This window comes from Anser anser, assembly GCF_964211835.1.
Source record: "Anser anser genome assembly, chromosome: 3".
Lineage (NCBI taxonomy): Eukaryota > Metazoa > Chordata > Aves > Anseriformes > Anatidae > Anser > Anser anser.
Genome location: NC_139722.1, coordinates 114,422,936 through 114,439,440, shown reverse-complemented (window position 1 = coordinate 114,439,440; position 16,505 = coordinate 114,422,936). Strand labels below are relative to the sequence as shown.

At 46.1% G+C, this 16,505-nt stretch overlaps 1 protein-coding gene across 4 annotated transcripts in view; it reads right to left on the bottom strand.

Moving 5' to 3' along the window:
• The window catches only part of SPTBN1 (spectrin beta, non-erythrocytic 1), a 135,863-nt gene that overhangs the window by 67,547 nt on the left and 51,811 nt on the right, over window positions 1-16,505 (bottom strand). Inside the window, exon 1 of one of the 4 annotated variants that reach the window (XM_083832313.1) lies at window positions 11,339-15,500. The exons of 2 other annotated variants lie outside the window; for them this stretch is intronic. In XM_083832313.1, coding sequence (XP_083688439.1) covers window positions 11,339-11,447 — 109 coding nt within the window. In that variant the 5' untranslated portion in view covers window positions 11,448-15,500. Of the gene's footprint in view, window positions 1-11,338; window positions 15,501-16,505 lie in introns of those variants that run through there. One more of the 4 variants, XM_083832312.1, reaches the window with a different exon arrangement.

Below are 16,505 nucleotides of genomic sequence, written 5' to 3'. Positions count from 1 at the left end.
GGAGGTCTGCACTCCAGCTTTCCCCCCCAAAAAGATGGAACTTAAGTGTTTGGGGTTTTTTGGTGCCTTGGTTTACTTATTTGGGGGCAAGCACTGCTTGTTTGTTCTGTGTATTTTTATATTCTATGAAATACAGCGATCAATAAGAGAAACAAAGCTCAAGAACTCCTGAAAGCTGAGTGCCTGATAAATGCTCCAAGTGTCTATTACTGTGACATTAATGCCTTTATATAATTCAGGGGCCAGTTAAGCACAGAACTATGGCATGTTTGCCTTCTGCATGCGAACAGGCTCTTTGAACTCACTGTGTGCTTATACCCCCAAAATAATATTATACGCCTTCTTAGCCAAATTGCACAGACATGTACACGGGCAGTTGTGAAATAATTTAACTAATACAAAGGCTGGAAATGTCTTGAAATCCAGCAGGAGGCAAGAACTCCAGAACATGAAAACGCGTTTACGCCATCTTACGCAGACCGTGTGCACTTTCTTTGCGTGTTCCTGAAACGTGAGATGTGACAGCGCAGTGTCTACAGGTCTCCAAATATACGAGTATATTTGAGCCTAACTCAAATGCACCAGAACAAGCTCCATGAACACATCTGAACCTGAAGCCCAGTGACCTGCAGCTGGTGCCCGGGAAATATATTGCAACTTGGCAACAGGAGCTAAACCAGAAGGGAGAGCTGGCTTGCACCTGATGTCAAAAGGTGTTCTGGCACTAGGCAGCTCACAAGCATACGCTTGAAAACTCTGCTAGGAAATGGCTGGAGTCAGCCATGCTCATGCAGACTGGAGGCGAGGTAGAGGAGAGCCCTGTACCCAGCCTGCTGACCAGGTACTGCCGAGGTTGCACTGTGCTGTGCAGTCGTTTCAGGCCGTCAGGCAAAACACTGGGAGTAAAAATTCCCTCTCAGATGCTGCTTTATTTTGTGTTGCGACAAGTGGCAGGTGCTGGTCTCTCTTCTCTTTCCCTGTGGAGCGCACCCCACCAGCATGCACATGCACGGTCAAAGACTTCACATGTCAGGTGTCGTTAAGCCCTGCCTGTTCTCCAGGACAACTCAAGGCTGCTTTTACTAGAAAGAAATGTGTGCAATGAGGGACCAGTGGTAACACGGCTGGCCCCAGGCACAGAGGGTGAATAAACATTTTTCTCAAGTGGCAAAGAGCATCGTCAGCTTCCATGTGCTGGCAAGGATCAGTGCAACTGCCCATTAGGAGCAACTGTTCTAGTAAAACAGATTTTTATCATGGGGATTTTATGCTATCTCCTATTAGTTATCACTATTTACTTATTAATTTTTTTGGGGGGGAGGAGGCAGAGAGAGAGAAGATTCAGTAGTGTGTGAGTAGCAATGGATTTGTGGAAAAACACGTGCCACAGCTTCCACGTTTCCCATGGTGAACGGCCTCCATAAGGACTGAGGGGACAGCCACAAAAACCACGTCCAGGCACAACCCGCACAGCAGCTGCTCCTGGAGGCTACCTGGGCACCTGCAGAAGGGGCAGTGGCCAGGATGTCACCTAGGGCACAATCGAGGAATTGTCTACAGGCACTGTCACTTGTCTAAAACAACTCCCTTGTGCTGGATGTGAAACCTCTCTGGTCATTAGGTGTGGCCAGGAGCACGAAATGCAACTCACGCCCTACAGGACAAGTGAAGCCTGCAGAGACAACAAAGGAAGGGGTGCAAATCACCTCTGAGAAAGCAAATGTGATCCCCACCATCACGGGTAAAACAGTTCCTGACACTCTTTCCTCCTCTGGGCTCCAAATCAGAGCCTCAATCAACCAGACTTTGGTCACTTAACCAAAGACCCACCACATACCGCAAGGTCTCCTCTGCGGCCCCAGCCCCTCAGTGCAGTGCAAGAGGAGAAATGCTACCCACAGCCCCACTTGGGGTGCTGACACCGCTGCCCCAAGGAATTTCCTTTATTTAAGCTACTTGCAACACTGAGCACTTAAAGGTAGGGTTAGCCCAAATTATCTAATTCCCCAGTGCTCAAGAATATTGTAGAGGTCACAAGTTCAGAACCAAACTGATGTCTGACGTTTCCAGACACCTCCCTATTTATTCAGAGCTGTACTGAATCGTCATTCCGTAACGACTATGACTCATGCAATCAAATTACAGTCACATCCGCAATTTCAGAGCAATCTTTTTCATTATATTGCCAGACAACCTGGAAAAGCTGAAAAGAGGAACACACCCTGAAAAAAAGGCAGTTGCACTACCAGAGTAAGTCTAGTTTCCCTGGAGATAACCAAGGAAAGATATTACACGAGATGCAGAATTAATAATTACCCAAAGCAAACTGTAGTCAGTTGACTGCAGATGAGACAGCCATGTCAACACTCTCCTGTTTTTCCTGGAACCAAATCATATTCAAAAAACTGGAAGCAGTGCCTGGGCAAAACAAACACTTGGCTTTTTTTTTTTTTTGGTAAGGGGAAAGGAAGGACTGAAACCAGCGTATGGGGCCAGCGTGGAGAAGCTGAACCCCAAGAGGAGCAGTTATTTGAGAAGAACAAGGAAGCAGGCCTGAATCTGAGAGAGAAGATCTCCTGAGAGAGGACTGAGCCATTGTGTGGGTTCACTACCCTTGATGGGTCTCCCTTGGCTTAGATCATCAGAGAAGGGGGCTCTGCAGATTGACTGGCTTCCTGGAGAGTTTGCCAAGCCCTTGAGTTAAATGTAGGTATCTTTCCTACACCAGAGAGTTTTTATCAAGAAAAATCTGGGCAGACAGCATTTATTTTGTTCAGAAAGACTCAGTCTCTTTGCAACAAGGCTCTGTTTCGTTCAATCTTCACAGACGTACGGCCACCCCTGGCTTACGATTAGAGTCCTGTGGTAACACAGATAATCTCTGTACCTTGGCACCACACCTTATTCACTCTTTTCCATGTTTCTCTAGCTATTCTACCCGAAAACTCAGTTCTGATAAAACTAAACCAGACAGACAAGAAAATCCGAAACAAACAAAACCCAGCTGCCCAAGCCCACACCGAGCCTTGTGAACATTCGCCTTGCCACTGTGACAACACCCAAGGCAGAGACGCTTGCAGTCTCTGCAAGGAACTACAAACCGATTCCTGCACAATGCCATCTGGGATGATACTTCTGCTTGCTAAGGCAGAGAATACACAAAATTTGTAAATGAGAAATCATATTTGTGACCTTCCCCCCGAGCTCAGCAGAGTTTTACTGAAAGCCGTGCAGAACTGGATATTCTACCAAAGCACAGGTCACACACAACACTGACCCTGTCAAGTGCAAGCTTGTCCTGCCAGCATAGCTGGGCCTGTGCTGCCAGGAGTTCCAGCTCTTGTTTTTTATGAACAAACCCGACTTGACTGAACACGGCATTATCTACATTTCCAGTCGTCTTGGGGAAAAGGCCGCTCGCTAATGCCAGACCTTTCACAAGGCCTCTGAGAAGCCATGAACACGGCCTCTGGACTCTGCCACAATTTCTGCATGCGTGCCAGTCTGACTGCGCCGCTCCCCTTGAAAACTGAAGGGCCTTTTTCTTTAAGCTTCTTTCTAAGGGAAACAGTGGGGCATTCAGCCCAGCTAGGGAGAGCGGTTAATATTAGTTTGGCTACAGTAGTTCTCTTCCAACAAAGGCGGCTCTCAGCCCGGGATACCCTCGTTCCAGCAGCAAGTGTACAAGGCCTTTGTGTTAACGTGGGCTCTCCCGGCCACCGTGACCTCAGGCTCCACATCAAAGTCACAAGCATCAGTGGTCACCGTCCTGCTTGTGTTCCTTCCTCTGAAAGGGATGGAAGGATTCTGCTGTGTGCATTTTTAAGAGCAGCCGGCGATTTTAGACTGTCCTTACATGCCCTCCTTAATTGCCTTCAGGCTGTCGTGGAGGACAGCAGGGCCAGGACTGCCTCAGGTGCGAATGCCAGCTCCAGTCTGGTCCCTGCATGACTGAAACGCGCTGGAAGGCACACCAGGAGCAAAACCCTCCTGCCCAGAGCCAGGCAGGGAGTGCAGGCCTGCTGGGACCACAGACCATGCTCTCTGCCAGTGACCCTCCGAAAGGGCCAGCAGCCAGCAGCAGCCCCAGCAGCCCAGCTAGTGGCTGACCTGTCTCCTCAGGTAGGCAATGGGTTGGTACCTGCCAGCCCTGGTGCTCATTTCCACATCAAATTCCACTCCGGCTTTCTTGTGGGAAGAGCACAAAACCTTATTTACTTGATTTTCTGTCTTTTGCCACAGCTTTTAAAGTTAAGAGACTAATTCCCAATAATAGGCTTAACAGTTTTCCCAGTCCTGTTTACTCAATAGAGATAATTCATTTTCACATAAGGAAAAACGTCATTGTCATACCCTGCTACTGAATAGCTGATACTTAATACTTCCTGATGCAACTGAAACAGGAACAAAAAGGTCTTCAGAGCTGTTAGCAATCAAACACTCTTTGAATGAACTGGCTCACCACTGTGAAGAAGTTAATGCGACTACTGCCATGAAATTCAGGACATGCGCATAAGCGGCAGGTACATGCACCTTCCTGATCCCCACGCCCTGCGCTGTGGCACCACAGCAGAGTAGATTAGTACAGGCAATAGGAAACATGGATTTTGTGAATCATGCTGCAAATCTGCTATTTGATTTTCTTCAGCTTGGCTCCTTGGCTTAGGTAGCATTTCACCCACTTTAATAATCAAAGGATGCACCCAGGAGAAAACAGAAAGACGGAAAGAAAAGGAGAAAGAACAATCTCACAAAACAGATTTCAGAAAAAATCAAGAATGAAATCCTATAATTGTTCTTGCTTTTAATCACCACTTCCATCTCCATCTATAGTCTTATTTACTGCCTCACTTTCCACAGATGTTAGTGGCAAAAACCTACAATCGATTTGAGTGGGGCTCTTGGACAGAAGAAATATTTGGAACAGGACCCTGCACTCCTACGTGGTTACAACATGCCTGCGGTACACTGGGACTGTCTGGGGCATTTAGCTCATTAGACGCATCCAGCGCAGAAACACAAAAGGCCAGCTCCAGCGCTAGCACAAATCGCTGTGTTTCCAGATTCCCAGAGCTACGGGGCTTTACACCAGTTAAGTACATCTCACAAATCATTTCACTGTTCTAACTGGCAACAAATTGCCCTGGGGGTATTCAAAGATCACCTTACCATCACGTGTGAACATATCTGCTTACAAGTACTGTTTACTTCACAATTTCAGAGCCACAGAGGTACACAGCAATTGCCTTTTTTTTTTTTTTTTAAATATTCCAGAGCCAGAGTTTTCTGTTTGTTTTAAAATTAAGTTGTTTATCCACATAGTTAGAAACAAATACTACAAACGATCTAAATAGAAAGTAAAGAGAACAGAATACAAAAAAATAAATAAAAATGGAGGCAACAGTTCAGAGTTGTGAATTTTCACAGTTATTTCAGTGAGGAGTCAAATCCAATTCAAACGTTTACTTTTTCAACTGGATCAACAGTGACCATATTAGCAGGAACACTCTACTCTGTGCTGTTTTAATTTGCCTTCTGCATCTCCCCAAGTTCTAAAGTTCCAAAACTCACAACCAGAAGGACACTTCTCAGAAATCTGAAGACATGAAAAAGGATTCAGAGCTTTTAGGAAGAGAAAGGAGTTTAGGATAAAACTGTTAACTTCAGTACCTAGGAGATTATCAAGATCTATTTTATTTCTTTAACAGTAAGAAACATCTTAGCCCTCACTTAGTTAGTCTTGAGCCACAGTAGCAGTTTATCTAACAGAAAAGATGGAGTTGCCATTCTGTCCTCAACAGCCCTGCAAAACAGGGAAAATACACTAACATGTTAGTATTAACAAACTAGTATGTTTACTGCTTACCATTTGTTCTGAAAGAAAAACTTTGGCAAGAACTTTCTGTTAAGTTTTCCTAAAAGTCTCACTTTTATTTAGTTTTTAATATCACGATTGGCAGAGAATGGGAGCGAAGGGTTTAAATGTTTTAATTTCCTGGGTGTTTTCAAAGTTTATCCTTCATAGACAAACTAAGCCAGAATCTACAACAAAATCTTCTTCTGTGGGCTTGCTATATATCACCTAGACAAAAATTTGTGTGGTGGCACAATTAGATAGCTTATGTGCAACAAAATTAATAGACATCAAGCATGATCACTGAAACATGGCTTTTACTTCCAACCGTGCTGATCTGATCAGTCCCTCCCCAAAGGAAGGGCATGAAACTGATTCCTCATCCCTTGCTGCAACATTTAGGTCCAGGCATAAATAAGAGAGTGTCTCTGTCACTCCACAGTTTCAACAGTGTAATGGTAGGCTCTTATTTCTGGAGAGGGCAGCAATGATGAGGCAGCCCTGACAGCCCTCTCGCTGATTCTGCATCAGTTTTGTGCCACAGCTTCCCCCAGACTGGTAAAGAAAGGTAGGAGGATGTGGAAAGTTTAGATTTGACTGGTTCATTTTTTGAAGAGACAAGAATCAAGTACAAGGCCTAGCAAGTGATTTGGTAAAAACGTTCCTTTTGAAAAAGAACTTGGATATGTTAGCTACAACACTTACCCAATCATTTCCTCCAAGTTAAATCCTGAAATTACACACTCAGTTAGTTGGAAAGATCACTTTTTATAACCTTTTCGTAACAACTGTCCATTTGAAACATTTCTAGACAAAGATGACTTTCACCAATATTCAGCTACCATCTTTGTTGCAGATAGCTAAAATGCCATAAAACTGAGTCTAATGTTCAAATATATTTGCGGAAAGACTTTACATCAGAAAGAATAAGGACCCAACTATCACAGACATGCACGCTGCATTTGCAGTTACTTAAGTCTTTGCAACTCTGATAGGGCTTCCAACCATTTAGCTCGTGCCCATGTGTTCACTGAAAACAGAAGACTGAAGTATGCTGTGACATGAAGATTTTGGAAGGGTTGCCAACAGCAGAAAACCAAGCAAGATTTGCCAGAAGAATATGGACATATTTGTGGGTCTGAGAGGAGGGGGAGGGGAACAAACACAAACCAGACCCATTTCATCTGAAATTAAATTAAACCTTCCCCCGTTTCACCTTTAACGGGAATTGCCATGACAAGAAGTGCCAGTGACCAATTTGGTAGACAAAGTAGGATGTCCTTCAGCAATCGCTGCCTGTAGCTATGCAGGTCATTGCTAGCAAGCAACTGTGAAAACCTTTAGCACGTAAATCTTGCAACAAGGAGCGCAGCTGGTGAAACTTTTCAAAGGGCACCCACATAACTTCAGAGGATCCTGGGTGTAGCAGGAGATCTCACTACCCTAACCTAGGCCAGTCCTTGAGCAACTCAGACACACTTGTCAGTTCCCAGCAGCAGCTCCCTTTGGTCCTTGGGCACAGGCAGGGATCTGGGGACGAGACTTTCTTGCAGGAAACAAATTACATTTCCGCCTAAAATTCAACATTAGACAAACTAAACAAAATCAGAATGTACCACACAGCAGGGTACAGCACCCAGCTCCTCTGGAAGCTGGCTTTCCCCAGGCGATTTATCAGGAGCACAGGAGCACAGGTCTGGCCTGCTCCCTTCCCCTGGGAGTTCAGATTTGTGATTACCTCTGAAGTCTCGCACCTCTGGCCCAGCCTTAGAGCTGAGGCCCAGCTTCCCAACTACATTGCAGGAACTGAACAAGCCACCAAGCTACTAACTGCCAGCAGTGCTAACAAACACCACGCCGTCCTGTTAGCCAGGTGGGAAGGAGCCTGCGAACAGCAATGACAGCTGCTCTCGCCCTGACGGCTTCCCCTGGCACTGCCACTCAGGCGCCTTCACCTTTGCTGTGGAAGGTGATACAGCTGCGGGGATCTACTTGCAAATTCCTGACTTGCGTCTTCCTGCCAACCCTGAAACCCCTCCAGGACCCCCCAGGATCCTGGAATGTTAACGCAGCCACGGTGATGTCTTGGTTTGCAGTTACAACCTATCTGTTTTGCTTGTCACGCAAGTCCTCAGCTGAACAGGATGTATTTCCTCCATGGACATACCCTGCATAAGCTACATGGCAACACGTTTTCCACAAACAAGTTTTGGGGTCCTGTCTTTACTTGCAGAGGGTTACTCCAGCCTTACAACACGATCCCTTTTTGCTGAACAACCAGCCGTGAGAACTGAAGCTCCACACCTAGGTTTAAGATGATAGCAACCACTGATACAATCTCTCGCTTATCATTCCAGGACTGGGCGAACAAACCATAATAAGAACTAACAAAGCTTACAAAAGAAAACAGAACTTGTGAAAGCATTTTTTCTCTCCACACCTGCACTGACATCCTCCTGAGCACCAGGACTGAGTATGCTGAGGAGTCCTGCTGATGATCTGGATTTCCCCTTCTAGTCACGGCAGCTTCAACACACGCCTCCCTGTAGCACCGTTTACACCGTTGCCATCAGCCTCTGCTTCTCTGTTACCACACACGGACTTCAGGATTTCTTTTGACACTGCAACAGCCTTGATGCACTCCTAGCAACATCTTCTGCCACCTCCTGCTTCACTTGGACCCCGTGAGGAGAATGGTGGGGGTCCCAGCAAGGCAACCCTGCCCAGGTGCAGTCCCACAGCTTGCGCGGGCTTCATGCCCCCGTGGCACAGGGCTGCAAAATCTGCCTGAAAGGCTCCGCCAGCCACCACCGCCAAGTTTAACAACAGTTTCCATAAAAATCACCACCTTCAAGGCACTTAACAGAGGTGGAATGTAAGAGTGCCTAAGTGGTCATACAAATCTGCATCCGAATTCGCTTTGTCGCTAGCATTTTAGGGCAGAGTTAGGTTGTCTCCTGGTTCTTTTTTTCTTCTCAAATGAGACTTACAGTGCCAAACCAACCATATCCGCTACCTTAGGAAAGATGAGATCAGAGAGGTATCCTCATCTCATTTCTGATTCACACTTCTGCTCAGTACAGGGCCTGAGCAATCGCTCTCTGTACTTTTTGTCGAAATGTGCTCTTAAAGAGCTTTTCTCGAGGAAAGTTTCCAACCTCCGCTAGGCCTGAACCACACCTTGCTACAGGCTAGTGCAAAGCCATGGATTCACATGAATACTCTCAGGAACTGTGAGAAATGAGGGGCAAATTCAGTGTGGGAAGAACACAGGTGGAGTCTAAGGTACCCTGTATGGTGCCAAGCCATGCTGCCAGGGGCAAGAGGGGTGAAACCCTGTTATAAAGGCGAAAAGCACAACGATAAGAAGGAAGTAAAGCTTTAAAGGTACTTTTTACCAGAGACTGAAAAATGTTTTAAAATGTCTCTGGTCTTATTCACTTGTACACCTTCCAACTGGTGACAGAATTGTAATTTAAAAGTCCTACATGTATTCAGCTCATCCTAGCTGGGTCTAAGCCTGGGATGCATGGAGCAGCCTGCAGTGCCACAGAAGGCCCTGTGATGTTACCAGAGCCCCTAGCAGGAAACAGAAGTCACTTGAAATTTCTGCAACTACCAAATAATGGCTGTTAGATACTCTCCAAACAAAGAGCTATTAATCCAAGGAAAGACACCTCTGTGTCTGCAGTTAAGCCACTCCCTTTACAGCACACAATATTTTGTATAGTTATTTAGCATTTCAGGGAGTATCTAGTGCATAATTTAAAACATTTCCTGTACTGAAGCTCCACCCTGGCTGAGATCATTGTCAGCACTACTTTTCAAGCCTGTCTGTCCTCTCTGCAGCATGAATAAACAGCTATGGATGGTCTACTGCAAAGTCCCTCTTTTCAGAAGAACTCCCTGCATTTTATCTCTTTCGTTACAGGAAATTGCAGTAAATTTAAGGGGAGTATTGCAATCCCCCTTCCTCCCCCCAAGTCAACACCACATTCCACTGAAGCGAAAACTCACTTTCTGTGCTTTCAACACTGCGGTCTCCTTTCCTCTTTCAATGTGATGTAAACACACAGATAATGGATTCCTGAAGCAGTGACCCTGCAAATGATAAAATCTGCCTTCTTTAGACTGCTAACTTAACCAGCAAAGAAAGAGGCATGTGCCAGCACTTCTTCCCCTGTGCCACAGACTTACCGCGCTCTTTTTAAAGCGAGCACTGCAGCCTAAGATCTGACAGATGACCAAGATAAAGCCTCTAACGTATTCCCTCGTGTGCAAGTTCGGAGCCTGGATTTTCCATGCCTTGCCTGAGGAATGCCTAAGTTACCAGTGTTTAAGTTGCTGTCATTTTATCTTATTACATCCAGTACGCAGCCATTACTGCGAGCCAGTTTACGAGATAAACAAAGTAGTATGAATGAAAGATTTTTCTGCCTCCCTCCTTAAGCCAACAAATAGGAACATTCCTTGCACTAACCAAGGCTCTTCCTCCCTCTCGGAAGGGAACCACAGGACCATGCTTGTGGCATAGACCACAGTAAAATAAGAAACTTGCACAGAAGGGATAAACTTCACTGTACTCCGGGCTTATTTACAGAGCCATATGGATGTAGAGAAGGAGAAGGTTTGGCTTTGGCTAAGAATTCTTTCTGATTTTGAAACTGCAGTGCCAGAGTTCATTCATCCCTGAGACCTGCCTTGCACAGGGAAGCAGCAGCACCTGAGGCAGGGAGACGCCGGGCCCAATCCTCCTCCAGGTCACCACTAAGAGCCCGGGCTCTCAGCACAGCTCAGAGGCCTACCCTCTATCCAGCACGCCACCGCTCCCCAGTAGAAACCCCTGGTTTCTCTTCCCACCTGATAGAGAAGGTAATGGGGAGGCACTGCAGGACATTCTCTCTGTCTAGAAGTAGATTAGTATATGATAAAGAAAATTAGGAACGCTGAATTGTGTGAATGCTTTTTGAGTGATCTACTATCAACACGAGTTCAAGCAAAGCAGCTTATTTGGAAACGATGTAAGTGCTCCTGATTTGAAGAAATCAAGCTACCCGTCTTTACAGGGTGCAGGCAGGCAGTTAGAAAGAGGTGCTGTACTGCAAAGTGCACCCAAACAAAGCTACAATTTTACGATTAGTTTCCACAGTTACAACTGTATTTTATTTAAGGCAAAAATAAACAGAAAGACCACTTCCTCACTCTCCCCCTTACTGTTTTAAGTGACTTGGTCAGGTTAGTCCTCACCCGTACGGCTGAGTGGCTCAGCGCTGAACACGCACCATAACACTGTAAGACTGAGGACACCTTCACAGGGATAAAAGTTGCACGGTACCTTCTGAAAGCACGCAAAGCTTGGTGCCATAGCACTGCTTTTGGCCTCTGTTATCGTTAAAGCCTTGATTCAATGAGAACAAGCCCAGGCTAACATGTTTACGGGGATCATATCATAGCAACACTTACAAAAAAACAGCACGGGCTTACCTTGCAACTGCTTGAATCTTCCTTCTAACTGATTATAGTTATACGGCACCTGGGCTGCATATCCTGGGGACAAGGGCCCAGGCATACTGGTTGATTTTTGTAATTCCATTTACAGGTAACACAGGGATACGATGAACTGCAGCATAAAGAAACCACAGGTTTCTCTACCATACATCCAGGTAAATCCCAGCTTCCTCAGAAGTTTGGCTTCAGTCCCTAGAGAAAACGCTCTCGCTGAGCCCTAAGCAAATAACAGCTTCGGTTCAAAATCCAGCCGTGTGGGTTGGCGGTAAGCTGCCTGTAACGGGTTCAAACTTAAAGCACCAGGAGGGTTTTTTGGTGTCTTGTTTTTTCCCCACTCCACTCCGGGCAACGCTCACGTGCCTAAATCAGGTTTCAAACGCTCGCCCAGCACTGGCAAAACTCAATCAAATAAAAGCCAGCTTGCGATTCCGCCTGGTAAAAGCAGCAGGGAGCCACGCGCTGCCGTCCTTGCCGGCACTTGCAGGAGCCGCGCACACCTCAGACCCTTCTGCTGGTTTGTAACATAATCAGCAGCCGCCCGGGTGGAGGCTGATGTCACTTGATTACCATACGGCACTGTGGAGGAAACGAAGGCTGTACCAAGGGCGAAGGGGCGGCGGAGCAGGGGAAGAGACAGACGGCGGGCGAAACACCGAAGCAGCTCCTTCCGCTCAGCAGCACCCGACCCACCGGGAGAGCTGGCTGCAGGGCCCGGCCGCCGACCCCGGGGCACCTCCACGGCCAGGGGGCCAGTGGTATCTCCCTGAACAAAGCTGGTGGAATTACAAGCTTTTGTCGAGAGCCTCATGTAACGGAAAAGTCTCAGATTACTATCGCATGAAAAGGAGGGCGCTTCTCGTCGCTCATTTTCGAGACTCTTCACTTGACAAAGCAACTCGTACACAGGAATGCTCATCCAGTATTTAGCAGCAGGCGAGGGGAGGGCTCAAAAAAGCGTGCCGTGCTCGCCATCACGCCGGGAAGGAGCGAAGCCCTGGCCAAAAGACTCTTTAAGCAGCCCGCTCCTGGTGCTCTGTTTTGAGTAGCTTGCTGGTGCTGAGGATTCTGGCACAGCCCGGGGATGCGGCCACCCAGCCAGCGGGATGCCGGGAGCTGGGTACATGGGGGCCCAGCCAAGTGCAGGACCAGTCCCTGCGGGCTGAGGTGGGCTCCTGAAGATGCCATCAGGTCCACGACATGTCAGCCATCCCCCAGGTGTAGGAGCTCCTACCCTCACTCATTCTAAGCAAAATTAAAAGGTCAATTCTGCATATATATCCCCAATCTGAATTGTCTGCCTGCCTGCTTTTCAAACTGCTGATAACATTCATACAAACGTTTTCTCTTTTTTTTTTTTTTTAATTTCTTGCATTTCCAAATTCCTTTCCACTTGAATCAATGTTCTCTTCTCCTCCCACTCCATCCCCTCATTAAACGTTTCAAAATGTTGCCTTTGTTTTGATGCTGTATTTTCACAAGTTTTGAGTCATATAGTAATTTGAGGACAATTTCTGTGGGAGAAGCTCGTTGCAGCCCCGGCTCCAGCGAGGCTCAAGCTGGAAATCCAACCAGCCATCACCAGCACCCCAGGGAACAAATGGGCAACAAATCCAGCCACGAGCAGTGCTAAATTCAGGAGAAGTGATGGAAGTCAACACTCCCCAACTAGAGCTGGGGTTTCCAAAAACACACGGGCTGTTGGAAATGCCTGGCACACCGCTCCCTAGGTCATAAATACATTTAAAATATTTATAGCTTTTAACTATACTGGTTTGCTTAAAACAACAACCTATCCCTAGCCCAGAATTCCTTATTGTATTGATACAGAAGGGCTTTTGCTAGCATATTGCGGTGAACCCCTTTATATCAATAGAGCTGTGTTTACACAAGACTTGTGGTGCTACAGGAGACTTCAAGCTCAGCCTAAAATGCTTTGGTCTTTTTGAAAGCTGGCCTTCAGTCTTTCTAGCACTACCCACGCCTGTGCCACTGAAGCCTGTTCAGCTGCCCAGAGTAGATTTTTTTTACAGCGTCGGGGAAGAAAAGCGACTGTACGGCTGGAACACCGCTGGACAACGCAGCGAGGTGCTGCAGGCTCGGGCCCTAAAATAAGTGCTTGGAAGGCGAGAAGGGGACTTGAGGAAGCACCTGTACTTGCTGCTGCTGCTGCAGACAGGATGCTGCTCTCAAGACAACAATGCGCTGATGCTGGCGTGGTGAGCCCCACGTTCCTGCTAAACCTTCCCCTGGTAATCTCTGTACAGCCAGCTGTCCCTCTGGCGCTGAGACCCAAGCAGAGCAGCAGCGGCCACCCGATTTCCAGACTGGGGGGAAGGGGAAGACAAAAATACAGAGGGCTCCACAATTCACAAGAGCAGTGCTCAGTAAACTGAGCCGTTAACATCCAAGTGCAAGCTCCTCAAAGCTCCAGGAGCACGCTTTGCCCAGCACACAAGTACAGGCTTATTTCTGCTGCAGGATTTTTTCCTGCAGCTTTCTACCAACAGCAGCTTTTGCCTGCAATGCCGGAGCTATGTTATAATTAAACAAAACCCTTCCCCTCGAGAGCAGGCAGGCAGCCAGGCCCTACCTGCAGGCGTATCGGCTCATTACTGTCCCACCTTGAGCAAACAGGTGTTGCTATGTGAGTTCACAAGGCAGCCCTCAGGTCCAAGTGAGTGACAGGAGAGCTGGAGTATTTTTTATCGTCTTTAAGGGCATAAATCAGGAGCCAGGAACTTTTCCCCAGCTGTAAGTTTTCCCAACACCTTTGGCAGGCGACGCACTAATGCACGTGGCTGTTATTAAAAATATTGAAAAGTAAAATATTACAAAAACAAAACATTAAAAAATAAAAATAATCATTTGGCTTTGACCCATATAAAACACTGGCTGGCATTCCCCACCCTGTCATAAAACATTAATAACACCTACATGAATGTACACTTTGGATCATCCCCTATGGGACAACTGAATCTGGTTAGCATTTCTTGGGAATCGTAAGCTTAACAAAAGATGGGTTTTGAGCAGTTTTTTTGTCCTGTCCCTCCAGTTCTGGCCTGCCCTGTAACACTCCATGTCACCTGAAAAAGAGAAGGAGCTGCAGCGGGTACAGAGCAGTGCAGGCTACACAGCAAGCAGGAGGAAAACCAGAGGACAGGGGAGGAATGTGTTTGAACTGAGCAGATTTTGCGCAAGCTTTAACGCACAGGGACACGCAACACAAAGACATTATGGAGAACTCAGCAGCACTGGCTGTGAAACTCTGACCTCATTTTAGCGGCCATCCAGGTTGGCATTTGGGCTGAACAACAGGTCCCCAGGCAACAGATGTGACAGCTTTGTTAATGATGGTATCAGCTCCTTGGGATGGCCCTGATCACTGGGTGCTTCCGACTCATCTGCCAGAGCATCACTTATGCTTTGCTGCGTCTCCTGCGTACATTTTGAAGGCTCCACTTAACAGGTTGGTGGCAATTCAGTAAAAAGAGCAACACAAAATGGGGATCTGCCTGGATTTGTGAAACTTCACACTGTATGTAGCAACTTCTTAAAAATGGGCATACTGCCAGTTCCCATTTTTATTTGGGTAACATCAGCCCTAATACATTCACTTGCTGTTAACTCTGAACCAGTGACCCTGGGACCTGCTTACCGGCTGTTACACAGCAATGCATCAAATTGATCCCAAGGTTTTCACATGCACAAAGCCCTTTTTATAGCTAGTTTTCACTCATTTTCTCTGTCTCTCTCTAATTGACTGCACTCTCGACAATACTAATTAGATTATATGTTACGGAGGGGAATTAAAGCTTTAGAGGCCATAAATAAGATAACGTTTGAGCACTAATCCAAGTGTAACTTATCAAATCAGCCCAGCTTGAAATTGTCCATGGTGTGATTCATCGCTGACTACAGTGGTGGAGAACACTAAGAAACAAATCATGTGTTAACTTCTGGTAACCAGGGAGGGAGGTGGGATTTTTTTTCTTAAATGTTGTTCCCACTTTCCTCCCATTGCTGTGAGATACTTTTTGCTTGTATTCTTTGAATTGTACCTCTCCCTGCTTGACTGGTAATGACGGCTTGCATTGTTTGTGTACTTGTTAAGAGTTATTAAATAAAAACGCAAGTGATTATCCACTTAACCATAAATACATGCAGTAATGCAAAGCATGACTTAGTTGACATGATTAGAGCTTTGCAAAGCCTCAAGGAGAACAAGAGGTTGATTACAGGAGCAATATGAATACAGAAGCAACATCTGGAGGCAGGTGCTTACCCCAGAACAGAAAGGATCTGTCCCAGGATCTGTCTTGGCACTGCTTCTGAAAAGTGCTGCTGAGGTGAATGGGCTCTGACCACACAATTCAAGGGAAAAAAAGCGATGTTAAAGCTAGCAAAATTGCCATCCAAATCCCTAACTATTAGTGTTCCTAAGACTGAATAAAACCATCGCTTTTCTTAGTCAAAAAAAATGCCAGAACTAAAATCTTAGTGTATCCCCCCAAAAAAAACCTACAGACAAAATTCTAAGAAGTTCCAGGCTAAAGATCCAGTTGATAACTTTTTCAGAAAACAAGCATTAGGTTCGCAGCTTTGCTGTACTCCCACAGCCTCGCTAGAATAGGAATAGCTACAAGTGGCCTGACAGCCTCATCCACCCGTCAGACCACACTGTCTTCCAGTCAAGTCAGCCAAAGCTGGCTGCCTTTACTGGGTCGACAGGGAAGGCAGCATGTGTGGTGGACACAACGTCCCAAACAGGCCCACCCACAAAACCAGTCATCTATTCATATGTGAAAAACCAATGCGGAATTTCACAAAATGTTCCCTGGGTACCATAAAATAAATGCAGGCTTTGCACTGCTGTGCTCTGAAACAAAGATGTGATTTTACAACTCCACGAAAGACAATTATCTTTCTAATGAGAAGCAGCATGCACTCCAGAGCTTACAATAATTACAAATCTGGTTAATCATCACCTCTGTCTTTCCTTTTTACTCTTATTTGCTCTTGTAAATTCTCTACTTGGTGACTAACTAGAAAAAAATGTGAGATAAAAAGGATGATTTATTAATCTAAAATGCCACCAAAAATCACATAAACATTTGTTCTTCTCCTGACAGGGGGTGAAGTTCAT